This window comes from Zingiber officinale, chromosome 8A, assembly GCF_018446385.1.
Source record: "Zingiber officinale cultivar Zhangliang chromosome 8A, Zo_v1.1, whole genome shotgun sequence".
Lineage (NCBI taxonomy): Eukaryota > Viridiplantae > Streptophyta > Magnoliopsida > Zingiberales > Zingiberaceae > Zingiber > Zingiber officinale.
Genome location: NC_056000.1, coordinates 49,410,759 through 49,432,104, shown reverse-complemented (window position 1 = coordinate 49,432,104; position 21,346 = coordinate 49,410,759). Strand labels below are relative to the sequence as shown.

The 21,346-nt window shown below is 31.1% G+C and overlaps 1 protein-coding gene across 1 annotated transcript; it reads left to right on the top strand.

Annotated features, from left to right (window-relative positions):
• The first annotated feature begins 14,464 nt into the window (after positions 1-14,464).
• Positions 14,465-21,305, top strand: LOC122008976 (monoacylglycerol lipase-like). The gene is made up of 7 exons (XM_042564922.1): positions 14,465-15,313; positions 16,441-16,479; positions 16,600-16,670; positions 19,931-19,995; positions 20,083-20,172; positions 20,274-20,366; positions 20,619-21,305. The coding sequence occupies exons 1-7, from the start codon at positions 14,514-14,516 to the stop codon at positions 21,030-21,032; spliced, it is 1,572 nt and encodes a 523-aa protein (XP_042420856.1). The 5' UTR covers positions 14,465-14,513; the 3' UTR covers positions 21,033-21,305.
• Positions 21,306-21,346: the final 41 nt, after the last annotated feature.

Genomic DNA, 21,346 nt, shown 5'->3' with positions numbered 1-21,346 from the left:
GGACAACTTATAATTTCATAGTTCAACATGAGAGGAAAGCTATTGAGTGGACTCTGCAACCTGATGTTAGCTCACCAGGTGTGTGAGGGGTAATTAGACCATGCCAAGATCACAGCAATAAATCTATAGGAATTAAAATGATTTTGTATCATATCAGGCCTGATGTGATTTCATATCAGGTTCAAGTTAGACCTGATATGATTTCATATCAGGCCCACGTTGGGCCTGATATGAGTCCATATCAGACCCAACGTGGGCTTTTTTGTCGATTATTTGATTTTATATATTAGCATCTATGAAAAGTTGAAATAAAATAATGGACACCATATTTGAACTCCTTGCAACATCAGAAATCCATAGGAACTGAAATGGATGCAATCGGAGCTCTGTCCATCAGTAGGTTTTGACCAAAACCCACTGAAATATTTGCTCTTCACTTAAACACTACGTGAGTAGGGATGGTATACCGAAAAGATCGAAAAATAATTCTATACTATATATTGTATATACCAAAATTTCGGTATACTAAATTTTTTGTATATCGAAAATTTAGTTTACCGAATTTTTGGTACACTGAAAATTTGACATAATTAAATTTCATATTTTAAATTTAAGACGGAAATAAATTCATATCTCTTTCAAATTTCTGATCTTTGTCCATTCAAATCAGATGCAAATCAATTTAGGAGTTCCTCTAAAATTAAGTTCTATAATATTATTCAAACTATGCTTATTAAAATTTGAATCAGAAATTTCATTTGGTTTAAAAAAATATCAAATTTTAAAAATTAAAATAATACTTATTGTAATATCTTAAATAATTTAATGAACTAACCGTTATATTATGCAAGGTATAGATTTAGAACTTTGTTAAAATAAGTGAACACATTGTCAGTGGATGGTTTGTTTGTAATTAAATAAGCCGCACAACTTTCATGACGAACTATTGCAAAATAATAAAAATTTGAACCGTAACATTTTATTAATTCTATTAAAAAAGAAAAGGTTAATTACCCAACTAAATAAATCAATAGACGAAATATAAGTCATGCAAATATTTAAACAGAATTAATAAGAAATATATAAAGAAATTATTTGATAAAATTAGTTTTTTAATAAAAATAAATATTGCTTCCAAAATTTGTCCATGTTATAAGTGTCCTTGCATATAAATGATAACCAATAAATCTCTAATTCTATCAGTACTCTTTTCAGTTCTTCTTTTAGTTTGTTTCATCGTGATCATCTTATCATCTTGTACATCGACCATAGGCCGTCTGTAGAATTTTTTTTATTTTATAGAATAATAATAATAATAATAATAATAATAATATAATGAAAAATTATTAACGTTACTTACTTATTGTGAATTAGTCCTGATTATTTTTATAAATAATATATTAAAATATTAAAATGTCATCTCAAATCAAATCTTAAAAACTTACTATTAATGATGCGGCGTCTCTTTTCTCCTTCAGTTCTTAAATAAAAAAACATGTGATGACCATTAGTTAATTAAAGATTTGGAACCGGTGTTAACGGGTGTTGACAACAATTTAAAAAAATATAAAAATACCTGCTTTTCACTCGAAACACTATATGAGTAGGGATGATATACTAACAATATCAAAAAAAATCCTATATTATATATCGAACTAAAATGAATTTTTAGTATATCAAAAATTTAGTATACTAAATTTTTCACATGCTGTCGGCGGCTACTGCAAAGCAAATATATAAAAATTATATGATAGTAGTAGTGAGGCAGGCGTTTTCCTTTAATGAATTATTAGAACAGTGACAAAGAAAATCAAAATAAAAAAGTAATTGTGCACCAAAACGTCTCTTTTTCCTTATCAATTCACTCTTGTCATCTCAATATCGTGACTCAAGATGTAAAGGTTCTTAAATAAAAGAACATGTGATAACCACTAGTTAATTAAAGCTTTGGAATTGAAGTTAACTAGTATTGGTAATAATTAAAAAGTTATAGAAATACTTACTTTTCACTTGAAACACTATGTGAGTAGAGATGGTATACCGAAAAGATCGAAAAATAATTCTATACTATATATTGTATATACCAAAAATTCGGTATACTAAATTTTTTGCACATCAAAAATTCAGTATATCGAATTTTTAGTACACTGAAAATTTGGCATAATTAAATTTCATACTTTAAATTTAAGATGGAAATAAATTCGTATCTCTTTCAAATTTCTAACCTTTGTCAATGCAAATCAGATGCAAGTCAATTTAGGAGTTCCTCTAAAATTTAGTTCTATAATATTATTCAAATTGTGCTCATTAATATTTGAATCAAAAAATTTCATTTGGTTTAAAAAAATATCAAATTTTAAAAATTAAAATAATACTTATTGTAATATCTTAAATAATTTAATGAACTAACCGTTATGTTGTGCAAGGTATAGAGATTTAGAACTTTTTTAAAATAAGCGAGCACATTGTCGGTGGATGGTTTGTTTGTAATTAAACGAGCCGCACAACTTTCATGACGAATTATTACAAAATAAAAAAATTGAACCGTAACATTTTATTAATTCTATTAAAAATGAAAAGGTTAATTACCCAACTAAATAAATCAATAGACGAAATATAGGTCAGGCAAAAATTAAAACAGAATTAATAAGAAATATATAAAGAAATTATTTGATAAAATTAGTTTTTTAATAAAAATAAATACCTCATGCTTTCAAAATTTGTCTAGTTATAAGTGTCCTCGCATTTAAATGATGGCCAATAAGTCTCCAATTTTGTCAGTCCTCTTTTCAGTTCTTCTTTTAATTTGTTTCATCATGATCACCTTATCATTTTGTACATCGACCATAGGTTGTCTGTAGAATTTTTTTATTTTATATAATAATAATAATAATAATAATAATATAATGAAAAATTATTAACGTTACTTATTTATTGTGAATTACTCCTGCTTGTTTTTATAAATAATATATTAAAATATTAAAATATCATCTCAAATCAAATCTTAAAAACTTACTATTAAGAAAATTAATTAAAACAAATAGTCTTGGAGCAACATTGGATTTATTTCAACGCTGCCGGCGACAACTGCAGGTAACATATAAAAATCATACTATTATTAGAGTGATGACGTAGGCACTTTCCCAATGAATCATTATAATAGCGGTGAAAATAAAAATCAAAACAAGAAAGTAATGGTGCGGCATCTCTTTTCTCCTTTGGTTCTTAAATAAAAGAACATGTGATAACCATTAGTTAATTAAAGATATGGAACCGGTATTAAGGGGTGTTGACAACAATTAATAAATATATAAAAATACTTGCTTTTCACTCAAAACACTATATGAGTAAGGATGGTATATTAAAAATATCAAAAAAAAATCCAATATTATATACCGAACTAAAATGAATTTTTAGTGTATCAAAAATTTAGTATACTAAATTTTCCACATGTTGTCGGCGGCTACTACAAAACAAATATATAAAAATTATACGATGGTACGTAGTAGTGGGGTATGCGTTTTCTTTTAATGAATCATTAGAGCAGTGAAAAAGAAAATCAAAATAAAAAAGTAATTGTGTACCATAGCGTCCTTCTCCTTATCAATTCACTCTTGTCTTCTCAATGTCATGACTCAAGATGTAAAGGCTCTTAGATAAAAGAACATATGTTGATCACTAGCAAATTAAAGGTATGGAACTGATGTTAATTAGTATTGGTAATAATTAAAAAGGTATAGAAATATTTGCTCTTCACTTAAACACTACGTGAGTAGGGATGGTATACCGAAAAGATCAAAAAATAATTCTATATTATATATTGTATATACCAAAAATTCGGTATACTAAATTTTTTATATTTCAAAAATTTAGTATACCGAATTTTTGGTACACTAAAAATTTGGCATAATTAAATTTCATACTTTAAATTTAAGACGGAAATAAATTCGTATCTCTTTCAAATTTCTGACCTTTATGAATGTAAATAAGATGCAAATCAATTTAGGAGTTCCTCTAAAATTAAGATCTATAATATTATTTAAACTATGCTCATTAATATTTGAATCAGAAATTTCATTTGGTTTAAAAAAATATCAAATTTTAAAAATTAAAATAATACTTATTGTAATATCTTAAATAATTTTATGAATGAACAGTTATGTTGTGCAATCTATAAAGATTTAGAACTTTATTAAAATAAGTGAGCATATTGCTGGATGGTTTGTTTGTAATTAAAGAAGCCTCACAAATAATAAAAATTTGAACTGTAATATTTTATTAATTCTATTAAAAAAGAAAAGGTTAATTACCCAACTAAATAAATTAATAGACGAAATATAAGCCATGCAAAAATAAAAACAGAATTAATAAGAAATATGTAAAGAAATTATTTGATAAAATTAGTTTTTTAATAAAAATAAATACCTCATGCTTCCAAAATTTGTCTACGTTATAACTATCCTTGCATATAAACGATGGCCAATAAATCTCTAATTCTATCAGTACTCTTTTCAGTTCTTCTTTTAGTTTGTTTCATCATGATCATCTTATCACCTTGTACATGTACCATATGCCGTCTATAAAAATTTTTATTTTATATAATAATAATAATATAATGAACCTTACAATAATATTGTGAATTAGTCCTGATTATTTTTATAAATAATATATTAAAATATTAAAATATCATCTCAAATCAAATCTTAAAATATCATCTCAAATCAAATCTTAAAAACTTACTATTAAGAAAATTAATTAATTAAAACAAAAAGTTAACATTGGATTAACTTCAACACTGTCAGTAACATATAAAAATCATACTATTATGATAGTGATGACGTAGGCACTTTCCTAATGAATCATTATAACGGTGAAAATAAAAATCAAAACAAGAAAGTAATGGTGCGGCGTCTCTTTTCTCCTTCAGTTCTTAAACAAAAGAACATGTGATGACCATTAGTTAATTAAAGATTTGGAGCCGGTGTTAACGGGTGTTGACAACAATTAAAAAATATATAAAAATACCTGCTTTTCACTCGAAACACTATATGAGTAGGGATTGTATACTAAAAATATCAAAAAAAAAATCGTATATTATATACCGAACTAAAATGAATTTTCACTATATCAAAAATTTAGTATACTAAATTTTCCACATGCTGTCGGCGGCTACTGCAAAGCAAATATATAAAAATTATACCATGGTAGTAGTGGGCAGGCGTTTTACTTTAATGAATCATTAGAGCAGTGACAAAGAAAATCAAAATAAAAAAGTAATTGTGCACCATAGCATCTCCTTTTCCTTATCAATTCACTCTTGTCTTCTTAATGTCATGACTCAGATGTAAAGGTTCTTAAATAAAAGAACATGTGATGACTAATTAAAACTTTGGAATTAATGTTAACTAGTATTGGTAATAATTAAAAAGGTATAGAAATACTTGTTTTTCACTTGAAACACTATACCGAAAAGATCGAAAAATAATTCTATACTATATATTGTATATATACCAAAAATTCGGTATACTAAATTTTTTGTACATCAAAAATTTAGTATATCGAATTTTTGGTACACTGAAAATTTAGCATAATTAAATTTCATACTTTAAATTTAAGACGGAAATAAATTCGTATCTCTTTCAAATTTCTGACCTTTATCAATGCAAATCAGATGCAAATCAATTTAGGAGTTCATCTAAAATTTAGTTCTATAATATTATTCAAACTATGCTCATTAATATTTGAATCAGACATTTCATTTGCTTTAAAAAATTTTCAAATTTTAAAAATTAAAATAATATTTATTGTAATATCTTAAATAATTTAATGAACTAACAGTTATGTTTTGCAATGTATAGAGATTTAGAACTTTGTTAAAATAAGCGAGCACATTGTCGGTGGATGGTTTGTTTGTAATTAAACGAGCTGCACAACTTTCATGACGAATTATTGCAAAATAAAAAAAATAACTATAACATTTTAATAATTCTATTAAAAAAGAAAAGGTTAATTACCCAACTAAATAAATAATAGACGAAATATAGGCCATGTAAAAATTAAAACAGAATTAATAAGAAATATATAAAGAAATTATTTGATAAAATAAGCTTTTTAATAAAAATAAATACCTCATGCTTCCAAAATTTGTCTAGTTATAAGTGTCCTCGCATATAAACGATGGCTAATAAGTCTCCAATTTTGTTAGTCCTCTTTTCAGTTCTTCTTTTAATTTGTTTCATCATGATCACCTTATCATCTTGTATATCGACCAAAGGCCGTCTGTAGAATTTTTTTATTTTATATAATAATAATAATAATATAATGAAAAAATATTAACATTACTTACTTATTGTGAATTAGTCCTGCTTGTTTTTATAAATAATATATTAAAATATTAAAATATCATCTCAAATCAAATCTTAAAAACTTACTATTAAGAAAATTAATTAATTAAAACAAATAGTCTTGGAGCAACATTGGATTTACTTCAACACTGTATTGATGACCATTAGTTAATTAAAGATTTGGAACCGGTGTTAATGGGTGTTGACAACAATTAAAAATTATAAAAATACCTGCTTTTCACTTGAAACACTATATAAGTAGGGATGATATATTAAAAATATCAACAAAAAAAAATCCTATATTATATACCAAACTAAAATGAATTTTTAGTATATCAAAAATTTAGTATACTAAATTTTCCACATGATGTCGGCGGCTACTGCAAATCAAATATATAAAAATTATACGATGTTAGTAGTGGGGCAAGAGTTTTCTTTTAATGAATCATTAGAGCAGTGACAAAGAAAATCAAAATAAAAAAGTAATTGTGTACCATAGCGTCTCCTTCTTCTTATCAATTCACTCTTGTCTTCTCAATGTCGTGACTCAAGATGTAAAGGTTCTTAAATAAAAGAACATGTGTTGATCACTAGCAAATTAAAGGTATGGAACTGATAAAAGAACATGTGTTGATCACTAGCAAATTAAAGGTATGGAACTGATGTTAACTAGTATTGGTATTAATTTAAAAGGTTTAGAAATATTTGCTCTTCACTTGAAACACTACGTGAGTAGGGATGGTATACCGAAAAGATCGAAAAATAATTCTATACTATATATTGTATATACCAAAAATTCGGTATACTAAATTTTTTGTATATCGAAAATTTAGTATACCGAATTTTTGGTACACTGAAAATTTGGCATAATTAAATTTAAATTTAAAACGGAAATAAATTCGTATCTCTTTCAAATTTCTGACCTTTGTCAATGCAAATCAGATGCAAATCAATTTAGGAGTTCCTCTAAAATTAAGTTCTATAATATTATTCAAACTATGCCCATTAATATTTGAATCAGACATTTCATTTGCATTAAAAAAAATTTCAAATTTTAAAAATTAAAATAATATTTATTGTAATATCTTAAATAATTTAATGAACTAACAGTTATGTTGTGCAATGTATAGAGATTTAGAACTTTGTTAAAATAAGCGAGCACATTGTCGGTGGATGGTTTGTTTGTAATTAAACGAGCCGCATAACTTTCATGACGAATTATTGCAAAATAAAAAAAATAACTATAACATTTTAATAATTCTATTAAAAAAGAAAAGATTAATTACCCAACTAAATAAATAATAGACGAAATATAGGCCATGTAAAAATTAAAACAGAATTAATAAGAAATATATAAAGAAATTATTTGATAAAATAAGCTTTTTAATAAAAATAAATACCTCATGCTTCCAAAATTTGTCTAGTTATAAGTGTCCTCGCATATAAACGATGGCCAATAAGTCTCCAATTTTGTTAGTTCTCTTTTCAGTTCTTCTTTTAATTTGTTTCATCATGATCACCTTATCATCTTGTATATCGACCAAAGGCCGTCTGTCGAATTTTTTTATTTTATATAATAATAATAATAATATAATGAAAAAATATTAACATTACTTACTTATTGTGAATTAGTCCTGCTTGTTTTTATAAATAATATATTAAAATATTAAAATATCATCTCAAATCAAATCTTAAAAACTTACTATTAAGAAAATTAATTAATTAAAACAAATAGTCTTGGAGCAACATTGGATTTACTTCAACACTACCGGCGACAACTACAAAGGTAACATATAAAAATCATACTATTATGATAGTGATGACGTAGGCACTTTCCCAATGAGTCATTATAGCAGTGAAAATAAAAATCAAAACAAGAAAGTAATGGTGCGGCGTTTCTTTTCTCCTTCGGTTCTTAAATAAAAGAACATGTGATGACCATTAGTTAATTAAAGATTTGGAACCGGTGTTAATGGGTGTTGACAACAATTAAAAAAAAATATAAAAATACCTGCTTTTCACTTGAAACACTATATAAGTAGGGATGATATATTAAAAATATCAAAAAAAAATCCTATATTATATACCGAACTAAAATGAATTTTTAGTATATCAAAAATTTAGTATACTAGATTTTCCACATGATGTCGGCGGCTACTGCAAAGCAAATATATAAAAATTATACGATGTTAGTAGTGGGCAAGAGTTTTCTTTTAATGAATCATTAGAGCAGTGACAAAGAAAATCAAAATAAAAAAGTAATTGTGTACCATAGCGTCTCCTTATTCTTATCAATTCACTCTTGTCTTCTCAATGTCGTGACTCAAGATGTAAAGGTTCTTAAATAAAAGAACATGTGTTGATCACTAGCAAATTAAAGGTATGGAACTGATAAAAGAACATGTGTTGATAACCAGCAAATTAAAGGTATGGAACTGATGTTAACTAGTATTGGTATTAATTTAAAAGGTTTAGAAATATTTGCTCTTCACTTGAAACACTACGTGAGTAGGGATGGTATACCGAAAAGATCGAAAAATAATTCTATACTATATATTGTATATACCAAAAATTCGGTATACTAAATCTTTTGTATATCGAAAATTTAGTATACCGAATTTTTGGTACACTGAAAATTTGGCATAATTAAATTTAAATTTAAAACGGAAATAAATTCGTATCTCTTTCAAATGCAAATCAGATGCAAATCAATTTAGGAGTTCCTCTAAAATTAAGTTCTATAATATTATTCAAACTATGCTCATTAATATTTGAATCAGAAATTTCATTTGGTTTTAAAAAATATCAAATTTTAAAAATTAAAATAACACTTATTGTAATATCTTAAATAATTTAATGAACTAACCGTTATGTTATGCAATGTATAGAGATTTAGAACTTTGTTAAAATAAGCGAGCACATTGTCGGTGGATGGTTTGTTTGTAATTAAACGAGCCGCACAACTTTCATGACAAACTATTGCAAAATAAAATAAATTTGAACGGTAACAGTTTATTAATTCTATTAAAAAAGAAAAGTTAAGTCTTCAATACTTACCTCTTTAGGTGATAGTCGGTCTAACAACGTCCTCACCTTACTAATATGTGAAGCAATATTCCTCTACTTGTTTATTCGTGTTTATTTAATATTATATAATTTTTGGATTGAAACATACTTCAAAAACCATGTCTGATTCATCATAATAAGTGTTACATAATCATAAATGTCCACAAAATATTATCAAATTTAACATAAATATTATACTCACAGGCAAAAGACCAGTAAATCCCTTTAGGCTTTAGGTAAGGGAGTGTGGTGGTCTTGGGGTCATATATCTGAGTTGATGAAAATAAATCCCTAATCATAGCTAATTGTGGAGCCATAAATTGATGGATGACTTCAATCCAGTTGAATCTACCAAAATTCTCAAAATCATCTATTATATCTATAAGACCGAAAAGAAGTTTATACGTACTAAAAGAAAATAAGACAAAACAAATATAAACAAAATATAAAATTTACAAAATAATAAAACATCAGCATGTGCTTCAATGCTATTGGAATAAAATTCATCAACTCCTCAATTCTTGATCTGGTTATGGGTTTGTTATTCGAGAAGTGAGCAACAAAGAGGTCACCCGATGCTTGATTTGAATTCAAAGGAACCGAAGTACCTTGGTCTGCAATACCAAGCAATAAAGATACATCTCTTTGTTTAAATGCAACATGTACACCTGAAAATCGTAAATTAATAGTTATATTGTAAGATATTTTTTTGCATACAAAAATGTAAAACAATGACATTATATTTCTAAATCTATTTGGTGCTTAAAATTAAAATCTGGAAGTTGTGCCTGAGAATCTAAAGGTTTGAGATGTTAAATCTTAATTTTTAAATATATTGACTGGTATACTACAAATATGATGGATTTCTTGTATGTCTAAGAAAACACAAAAGGAAGATTATTTGATCATCACTATATGTCGATAATGTAAAATAGCAACTCCATGATGCATTCCTTTGATTGTGGATGGTCGAAAAAAACTGTTAAAGTAATCTAACATACTGTTCCAATATAGTTTCCGACCAAAATCAACTCAACCTACAATTTTTACAAATTTAATTTATTAACAATAAAATTAAAATAGGTGGAATGTTTTTCAAATCGAACTTCACATCGTTCTAGAGGGACTAATATGGAATAATATCAGACCCAACGTAGGACTGATATGGTAAAATGTCAGACCCAATGTGGGACTGATATGGTAAAATGTCAGGCCCATCGTTGACCATGATATTATCCCATAACAGACTCAACGTGATGATCCCATATCAGGCGCTTTCTAGATATATCCTATGGTTTCTAAATATATTCTATGGGTTTAACAAGTTCATGATATTTACCTCTGTTGTCGCCTCTTCTTGCTTCATTCTGAAAGGAGAGTATTAGGCGAACAAAACCCTAAACACTTGAATGGATAAACCTATGCGTGGATTTCATTGGAGACCCTTAACGTTTGTCACCTTAGATGTGTGGATTTCGTCGGAAAGCCTTGACGTCGCCTTAGAGGGATACATTGTGTGGATTTTGTTAGAACCCCTGGAAGTCGGAACACACAAAGACAAGGTTTGGGTGGGGGATGATTACCATGGATTTCCACGAGTTAAGAAAGAGGGGAATGAATCTTGTATGCATCTAAACTATTTTATTAATTTTATATTTAAAACTAAACAAATGTGGCTCGAATGTATTGGAAAACGGCGTTCAAAGGGAGGGGATTTAGACAGTTGATGAGAGAGGTATGCAGAGAATGATACTATTTTTAGTACTCTTTTTGATAGTTTTAAAATTTTGTGTGCTTATTTTATTTTGATAAATAAAGAACATCTCTGTAACTTTCTCATAACTTTAGGCTACGGGATGTAGTTTTTGCCTTCCTGTTTGGTGATCCCGAAAGGGATTTTGTTTTCCCCCAATTGCTTTGTTCATAAACGAATGCTTCCAGCTAGAAATCTTTAACCTAGGTTTACTGGATCGTCACAAGTAGTTCGAGCATAACTACGACGCTTGGCCAAGCTGTGGCGCTCCGGATACACACGGCAGATCGAGCAGTGGATGGAAGTGCAGAAGGGAGGCGAGGCACCCGGCAGTCCGGGGCGGATCTACGAGCTGGGGTAATTGCCTCCTTTCCTGCTCATGTTCGCAGGGCATGTCGCTCCTCTGCCTCATCTTCTTCTACGACACTGCTGCTCCCCATCAATCTCCATGTCAAAAGACTTCAGAATTGCCGACTGTTCCCATCTTCTTCTTCTTCTTCCTCTCTGTTAAAATTTCACGTTTGTTAATTCTTTACGATATTCATGTGGATTTAGTGGCTCCTCTCTTCTTCGCTTCACTTACTTTTTAATCCCAGATTCTGTTATTGTGAGACAATTTGTATTCTGAATTCAATTGTTGCAGCCTCATCGAATAAAGGGGAGGCAATTTGTATTCTGAATTCAATTATCTAACCGTGTTTGATTTGTTTTTTTGGTTCCATGCGCTGGGTTTCTTAGTTTGATTTGTTTTGGAAGCGCGACCGACAATTGTGAGAGCGTAGGGGCGACAACCGGCAAAGCCGCAAAGTGCAATGATAATTGAACTTTAATTTTTAAATATAAATTTTAGTTAATTCACTCGATAAACTCCTAATTTAATTTGATAATTTACATAGGATTTCTCAAATCCTAATTATATTATTTTATTAAAATATATAAAAATTTATTTTTATTTTTAAAAATTATAAATTATTTATATTTATTATATATATTATCAACTAATTATTATCATTATTATTATTAATATGAATAATATTATTAATAATTTAATTTAATTTATTTTTTTTATTGAATATCAATTTTTTTTAGCTGAAAAGTATCTAGCAAGGATAATATAGTAAATTCAAATTCACCTCTACAGTCCCAAATCCCGATCTTCTCTCTCATCCGTTACAACTTAGCAATTCCATTAAGGATCCCATGAGTTAACTGAGTTGATAAATGACATGTTGATTGTTACATGAGATTTTGAAATTGAATTTAGGAATTGATGGACGTAAATCTATGTAATTTGTATTCATTTTTTTTTTGTCTTTTGTCACTTGCCGATCTCATCGACGATCACAAGAGGTTGGGAAGCCCCATGTCCCCTTCCTTGACCTAGACAACCACCTTTGCTCCTTACTTGTCCTAGATGTAGCCTCCGCATGTATAACGAGTGCGAGGATAATTTTTAAAAAAAAATTATTAATCTGGGAATCGTTTCGATAACATTACTCCTTTTACTGGCATTTGCATTGATGTGACAGACATAATTAATTATTTAAAAATTATTTATTATCTAAATAAAACAGAATTATAAACTATGATCCAAATCAAATGCATCTTAATTGTCATCGAAAACTTTTGTAACTTTGTAATGCTCCCTATAGCTATAAAGTTTTATTCTTCCAAAAATATATATATTGAAACATAGTTGTATAATTTGTATTGATAGATTGATATTTGCATATGAAAAATAGTTCAAATTCTTTTTATTTATTTAATCTTTTTTATTTTAATCGATTTCGTGTCTTATTGCTCACATTAGACTCTAATTTGCATAATTAATTTATACGTAGAAATTGACTATTGGATTACGTTATCCCCTGGCTTTCATATATTTGGTACAATGATAAATACAAGGATGAGTTTTTTTAAGTTCGATTTTTACGCAATGAAAATAAATGCATGTGATGCTTAAATCCCTGTGATTTGCTTCTTGAATTTACTGATGGCTACTGAGAAATTTTTGTAGGATTGAAACCATCACCTTTAAATTAAATGAAGGGTTGAAATACTTGGACACCTGTAGAGTAGTAAATGAATTAAATGTTCATGAATAAAGTTGGTGTTCAATTTGATAAGAGTTTATTTTTACTCGTTTAATATACATAATATTAATTAAATAAATAAACTTGAACAGTTCGTTAAATTAAAAAAAAAGTTTGAACATATATGTGTTCAGTTCGTTAATGTTCATGAATAATATTCGTAAACAATATTCACAAATTATGTTCATTAATAAAATTCTTATCAATATGATAAATAATTAAAATAAAATAAATAAGTTTGAATTATCAAACTTAATAATCAATCAAACAAGTAAAAGTTTAAATAACCAAACGAACTTGAATTGAGAGCTCGAAAATATTTAAATGAACCAAGCTCAGGTCAAGTTTTAAACAAGCTCAAGATTGAACAATCATTTCAAAGGCTCGGTTCATTTTAATCTCGACTCATCTTGATTCGATTACCTTATTAAATAAGCTTGAATATCCTAAAACTCAACTTAACTCGGCTCAACTTAATTCAGTTCAGCTTTAACTTAGCTCGGTTCAGTTCGGCTCAGTTCTTTTATAACCCTAGACATATGAGTTTAAAAAAAACTCAAAAATTTATGCAAAGAGATTTCTCAATACTCAATTTGCTCACTTTCAGGATTGATTAGAAGGGGATTCAGGATTGATTAGAAGGGGATGTAATTAAGTATCACGTGGGCAATTTAAAAGGACTCAAAGAATAAAATTTAGTCTGACATATTTTTTTTTTTATCTAAAAACTCTCAATTTAATACCCTTTAGTAATTAGATTGTAATTACTATAACATATTATAGTAGATCAACTTAATTTTTTATTTACTTTATTCAAATTATTATATAGGGTACACTTTTATATTAAAATATTATTTACAATTTTACTTTAAATCATTTTAATTTTATCTACATCATTTTTAAATTATTATAATATAATAGCTATCACAATAATTTTAAAGTGATTTTTATCAAATTAAAATAATTTTGAGAAAATTTGAATAATTTTAATTAAGACCGTGGAGAGTTTTTTTTATATAATTAAATAAGGATATTTCAATAGGTTCTATTTTAATTTTTTTTATAGTAAGAGTTTTTATAAAAACAATAATTAGGTGTGCACATTTTATAAAAACTGATTTGACACGTGGCTCATTTGTACGTCCGTTTCGCATTTCTTTGGTGTGGTCGCTGGCCTAGAATTAATGATGGGCCTAATCAAAGGAAGAATGACTAGCCTTCATCCTCGTCCTCTACCACAACTTTCCATCCATCAAAATGCTGAAATATAAACTCTCAACAAACCCAACCATCTCTCCCTCTCAAGTGCGCTCCCGATCCCATTCGAGCGGAAGGTTGTCGATTAATCACCGCAACAATGCGATCTCGTTTGGAACGCAGAAGCGAAGATCTGTCCGAGGAAGATCGCGATCTTTTTCTCACTCTGAATCGGTGGAAATAGCTCGCGTCGGAGCTCGGAAAGACGGATCCCGGGCGGAGGACGAGGATGAGAGGCCCTCGATGCCGGCGAAGGAGCGATTCGCGGTGCCCTCGCTTTCGCTGGCGCCGACGCGGGGTGCGGGAGGCGGCCTCGCCGCCCTTCTCACGTTCTTCGCGTTCAAGGGTGGTCTCCTGATCCTCGACGCGTTTCGTCTTCTTTTTCTTCTCCCCTTCCGCCTGACGGAGCACGTTCCGGCAGATGGGGAGCGGAGGAGGGAGCCCTCGGGGATTGATCTCTCCGGGAAGAAAAGCACGGCGCTGACTCGAACGTTTCTCCTGCTTGGTGCGGGATGTCGCTTCTTAGTAGTCGTAACCCTGGTCGCGGTACGAGGCACCGTGATGCTCCTCAAAGGACTGCAAGGCGCGGTTCAGGCGAAGGCAGAGGAAGTGATTGTGCAACCAAGGAAAAAGGACTTGGAGATGGTGACAGCGAGGAAGGCCCTAGCTATCAAGATGGCAGAGGAGGCGGCCGCAGAGGTTGAGATGGCGAGTAGCGTGAGGGAGTTTGCGGTGATTCAGACAGCAAGAGGGGATGAGTTGTTCACACAATGTTGGACGCCTCTCTTCCCTCAATCCCGGTAAAAGGCTTTTTATATTTCTCGTTGAGAAAAATTAAACTATGTTAGTAGCTAATTCATCTTCAGGTTTGTTGTTTCAATTGTTTTCAACCTGAAAATATTATTCTACTCTATTTAATTACAGTGCCTGCAGTTTTTATGTCTGAGAAGACAAGCATCTTCCTTAACTGTCTGCTCAAAGTTTGATCTTCCTTTGTTAATGGCAGAGAGGGAGATATGTATGTCATAGATGTTGTCTTTTTTCACTGGAATTCACCCACTAATTTAATGAAAAATTTTCGTACATTTTGAGTTGATAGTAAACTTTATATAGCCAAAGGAAGAAATTGTGAGGTTGAAAAAACTAATTGAGAAGCCTGCGGTATTTGTTAACTCTAGGGACAATATGTAAAATATTTGGAAGATGCTTGTGAACTTATGCTTCTTTTCAATTTGGTTGGTAGATGAATAATGGTGTCGCTCTTAAGAATTAATTCATTGTTTAACCTTAGAAGTCATGTGTGATGTTGAGGGTATAAAAATTATGTTTACCTACGATTTTTAGGGAAATGATGCAAAGTAGATCATAGCAAGGGAATACATTTGTATGTCCAAAGAGGCAGTTGATTGAGTGGCCAAATTGGTCGTTCGTAATGAAGCTGAAGCCATGATCGACTAGGTTCAAAGAATAGCATAGTTTTAAAGAAAAAGGGGTAGTCAGCCTGAGTATTAGTATTTGCTGGTGCTAATTGAAGGGGATTTGTTGTCGAAAAATGTGGTTGCTTGAGAAGCTAATTGAGAACGGGAGCAAGGACTAGAAAAGTCTATAGAGATGTGTTTGTTTGTGATGCTACTTGTAATCTTCTTTGTGTGCTGATGAACATTTGTGTTCTTGCCATTAACCTCTAGTAGTGTCGCTGTGTTCATTCAACCTTATTTTATAAAGGTTTTATATTAATTTGTAAATCTTAGTATCTTGATTGCCAATAATCAAAATTTGTAGCTCTTTTCCACTCGTTCAGATTTATCATGAGTAGCACTATTGATTATTGTCACATCATATCTCGTCTATGGTACTTGGAATATGCTTGCTCTCTTTCATGAATTATTCTTTTATCTCTAATTAATACAGCTCCTATTGTTTGCAGGGGGCTAGTTGTTATTTTACATGGTTTGAATGAGCATAGGTATGCAAGTAAAAGCTCCTCTTTTTTTTTAAAAAAAACTTATTTTATGTTGCAACTAGAGATACCATGCCTATGGTTTCTGTTTTTCTCAAATAGAGTTTGTTATATTTATTTTGGCAGTGGAAGATATAACCATTTCGCAAAGCGTCTAAATGACAGTGCATTCAAAGTTTATGGTGTGGATTGGATTGGTGAGTTTTAAACAAACAACCAATTATAATGTATCGGTTACTAACTTTATAAATTGCTGCACATATGAATTTATTTTTAGACTGGTTAAGCTAATTAGATCTATTTACAACACTAAGCTAATTACTATTCTCAAGAATAAGATACTTTGATTATGCGGAGATGAAAAATACATAGCTGTTGGTTGTCATGGATAAATTACAAATTTGGCTACAATTATACATGGCACATGAGAAGTCAAGCACTAGAAGATTTAGAAATGATGATTAATATGGGTGGAACATTCTAGAAATCTAAACAATGTTGTATGGTCCTTACATGTAAGATTTAGATAGTTTTAATGTGAGTGTCAGATAGGTCTTCATGGTAGCTGTGCAGAGCCAACCAAGAGATGAGAGTCATGAGACATGAAAAAAAGACATTGGAGGGTGCTAACCTCCAAAGGCCTATGAAAGGAGAGTTGTCATATTATTGTAAGGACATCTTTTTCAAAGCCTCTACATAACCTACTCTAAGGTTTCCATAGATTTTCCAAACGTTGATCACTTTGGCAACTCCTAGCAAGGAGGAAGGTACAAGAGAGAAGCCTTACTTGCCTCTTATTCTCATTTCACACCAAGCTAGATCAAGTGCTCCACCTTAGGTCATCCAACCCTACATTAATCATCTCCATTCAAGTGATCAAATTGCATTTAGCTCAGGGGAACTAGAGTCCTTCAAATCAATTCCTTCATCTAGGTTGAGTTGCCTCTCAACTTTGGTGAACTCAACCAAATCTCGAACCACTTCAAGCTGAAACCATTTCAAGTTGAACTGTGTTCAACTCAAATGCATTCAATTAGCTCCAATCAATCTTGACTGAATTTTATGTTCTTGAACGCATATCGCTACAATTTGAAATAAAGTATGAGCTAAATCAATATAATTAGAAGAGTTTTATTATCTATAATAAAATCATCATAGTAGCCTTGGCATTGCCTATGGAAAAGAACCAAGCATGGAGTTGGGAAGGGAAGACAAGAGACCAATTTTGGATTTTCTAGAGAACACCAAGAAGATATTATCTGAATGGAAAAGGTGAGAAGAAGATAATCCTCAGTGTCTCCTTAGCATATGAAGGAGTTGTTTGATTAAGGGTAGAAATGATTGAGGTATTGGAAATTCAATTGTAATTAATAAGGAACCTTAGGAGAGAATGAATCCCAGATGAAGATGATGATGGCGCAAATATGGAGTAGATAAAAAGCTAAGCCATCCAAGTTATGGGTATGAGTGATGGGGGATTTGAAAGAAACTAAGAGTCAGTAGAAGAAAATGAAGATTCAAAATTGCCTTGAAGAAAAGAAAGAAGCATGTCATGGACAAACATTTTAAGGTCAAGATGGAATCATTGAAATAAAGTGAGCCAGGGCTCAAAAGAAGGGCATTCGTGGTAACTTCACGGAGATTACTCTAAGTTAGCCCGTGACTCCTTCCGACTCAAAGTACCTCAGTGGCTAACATTGGGCTATAAAAATTCATCCCATCTTAGAGACCTCCCTGCCCATAGTGTACAAAACGACTTTGGAGGACTAGCCTGCACAAGACACATCAATATACTTCATTGACAACCAAGATAATTATAGGAAAAGCCAAAGCTAGGTTTCTAGTCTCTCAAGCTAAGAAGGGGAAAAGTCCCCTAGTTAAGCTCTCTTTTTTCAAACTTGTCTTTTGTTTTGATGGTTGTAGCAATCCTTTTTTGTGAACAATTAGTTCTTTGTTGCTACCATTTGTGTGAACCCCAAAATGCAGCTCTTTGATTCTTTTGGATTCTCCCATAGACTAGTTTGCGTTTCAATTAGACATTCATTTTCACCTAGTATGTGGTTAATGCAATTAGGGATTATAAAATTTGAGGGCTTCTGCATATTCACTTAGGCATCTCTTTGGACTTCTGTTTCACAATTGAAAGTCTATCTTATTCACTTAAGGGCATCTTCATAACTGTGGCTTTACACAAACCAAGGAGTTTTGCCTCTTCAGTTAGACACCTTTTGGACTTCAGTTTCACATAGTCTTAGGGCTTATGCCTATTTAGTTGGGTGTTTCTTTGGACTTCGGCTTCACACAGCTTGAGGGCTTATGCCATTCAGTTAGGTGTCACTTTGGACTTTGGCTTCACATAGCTGAAGGGTAAGCCTATTAACTTTTTGTCTCTTTGAATTTTGCCTTCACACAGTATGGGGGTTTATATCTATTCAGTTAGGCGTCTTTTTGGTCTTCAGCTTTATACAATTTGAGGGCTTAAGCATATTCAAGTAGGTGCATCTTTTGAACTTTGGTTGATGTGTATCAGGTTCACTTCCATCTTGGTCTGTTGGATTGAATGCCATGCAGTTCGATTGATGTGTATCAGGTCCACCTCCATCTTGGTTTGTTGAACTGAATGCCATGGGGTTTGGCTGATGTATATCAGGTTCTCTTCTATCCCAGTTCATCGGATTGAATGAATATTGTTCAGCCCATGTATATCAGATCCACTTCCACCCTGATTCATTGGATTGAATGCCACAGTTTGGTTGAACTATCCAGATATCAAAAAAGTGTCACTAGACCAGTAATGTTAATACGTAAATGTGGCAATTTCAAAACTATGTTTCAACTTTTCAAACATTAGCAAAACTATATCGAGAGAAAGAAACAAAAAAAAAAAAAAATCAAAACAAATGCTATTGTAAAAAGTCAAACAGAGAACCTTCTTAAATACTCTGCATGTCAAGGTCGTGAAACAAGGTTGAACATTCCTGAGCACGTTTCAGCTTTTAGTCTATATGAGTCTTCCCCTGTTCAGGGTCATCTTTCCCTTTCCAGGTGTCGACTTGCTTTCAAACTCCTGAGCACAGGGTTTCCCACCAGCATTAATTTTAGAACTTAGTTTTTATCAAGAGACATTTTTAAGACAGTTATTAAAAGTTAAACTTTGTACTCTCTTCTCTTCACATTTTTTTTATCTTAGTTTATACTTTGATAAATTGGAAAGTGATAGGTTTCCACCTTCCAACCAAAAGCAAGTTGCAATTATTACAAAGTGAACATTTAAGGCTCATTTCAAGTAGTTAATAATGAAAACTAGCCATAGTTGAAGTGGGAGGAAAAATGGGAAAAAGTGAAATGGAAGTCGATAAAGGAAAGGAGATGTGAACATGGTGATTAACCTTTTTGGAAACATTAGCATACTCGTTCCAAAATCCTCTCTTACAAGTCAAAGCTTTTCTGTTTTCAGGTCATGGTGGAAGTGATGGTTTGCATGGGTATGTCCATTCCCTTGATCACGCCGTTGATGATCTAGTATGTTTGCTTAATTTACCATGCCATTTGAACATATTCTAACTGTTATACCCTGTTTTAATATAGTTGATGATGGTTCTTATACAGAAAATTTTTCTGGAGAAGGTAATTAGCCAGAATCAGGGACTTCCATGCTTTGTCTTCGGTCATTCCACGGGTGCAGCCATAGCTCTCAAGGTACATTGATATTTCATTGTAAAAAGACACCATCCATCCTTTCACATCAGATTCAAACCAATTTTATCCTGCAAACTTTGCATGTGCTTGAAACATTCAAGGCTTCATTGGACCCGAAGATAAAGGTTCTTATACAAGGTCTCATATTAACATCTCCGGCTATTCATGTTCGACCATCTCATCCACTGATCCCAGTAAGTATTGTTTCTCTCTTGACAGTTGTGTAGAGTGAAGTTAACAAAGTTGCTAAATGCCCAATATCCTCCACACCTAGAAGTTATCTTGCTTCTCAAAATTGTTCACCGGACAACTGAGATTTTATGAGATTATTACGTGTTGATAAGATAGCTATTGTACTTAAAAATAGTAGTACAGTTATGTATGGATCAAAATGAATACCTATCAACTTACCTAGTTGATTTGTGACTACATATTTTTGTTATCAGGTTATTGCACCAATTTTATCCCTCTTACTTCCTGAATACCAATTCAGAGCAGCATACAAGAGTGACTCACCCGTCTCGCGTGATCCTGTGTCTTTAAGGGACAAATACACCGATCCACTTGTCTTTACTGGGCCTATCAGAGTCAGAACGGGTTACGAGATATTGAGGATATCGTCATTCTTGTATAAGAACCTGCGGAGAGTTTCAGTGCCCTTCCTGGCCCTTATTGGATCAGCAGATACTCTAACCATCCCAGAAGCCACAGAAAGGCTCTACGAAGAAGCGTCGTCCTCCGATAAAACACTCAAAATATACAAGGACTTATCACATGATCTTCTTTTTGAACCCGAAAGAGATGACGTTATTCAAGATATTATTGACTGGTTGAGCTTGAGAATTAACACAGAAGACTGAATGATCCTATAACTACTGGCTTAATCCTAAGGAAGCAATATTGCCCTCCTTTTCTACGCTTCAAATGCTAATAGTCCACATTTTACTTCCAACACCGCATTGACTTGCGGTTACCTTAGAGTAGTTCAACGAGCTATTCCTTTTGAAAGTTATTTGATTTTTTTTTCAGCAAATCATAAATAACTTGTATTATGTTACTTCAAGTGTTTTATTTTTATTGATATGGACTTTATAGTTAATTAATATTTAATGTCAGCATTAAGTTATGATATTTATATTTGTTTTATTGCTCGTAATTATTAATCCGTGCCTTC

Bases quoted from the DNA above. Each gene is read 5' to 3' on its own strand.
- LOC122008976 (XM_042564922.1), top strand. From the start codon at position 14,514: ATGCTGAAATATAAACTCTCAACAAACCCAACCATCTCTCCCTCTCAA. The intron at 15,314-16,440 runs GTAAAAGGCTTT...TATTGTTTGCAG, and splicing joins CCTCTCTTCCCTCAATCCCG to GGGGCTAGTTGTTATTTTAC. The intron at 19,996-20,082 runs GTATGTTTGCTT...GTTCTTATACAG, and splicing joins ATCACGCCGTTGATGATCTA to AAAATTTTTCTGGAGAAGGT.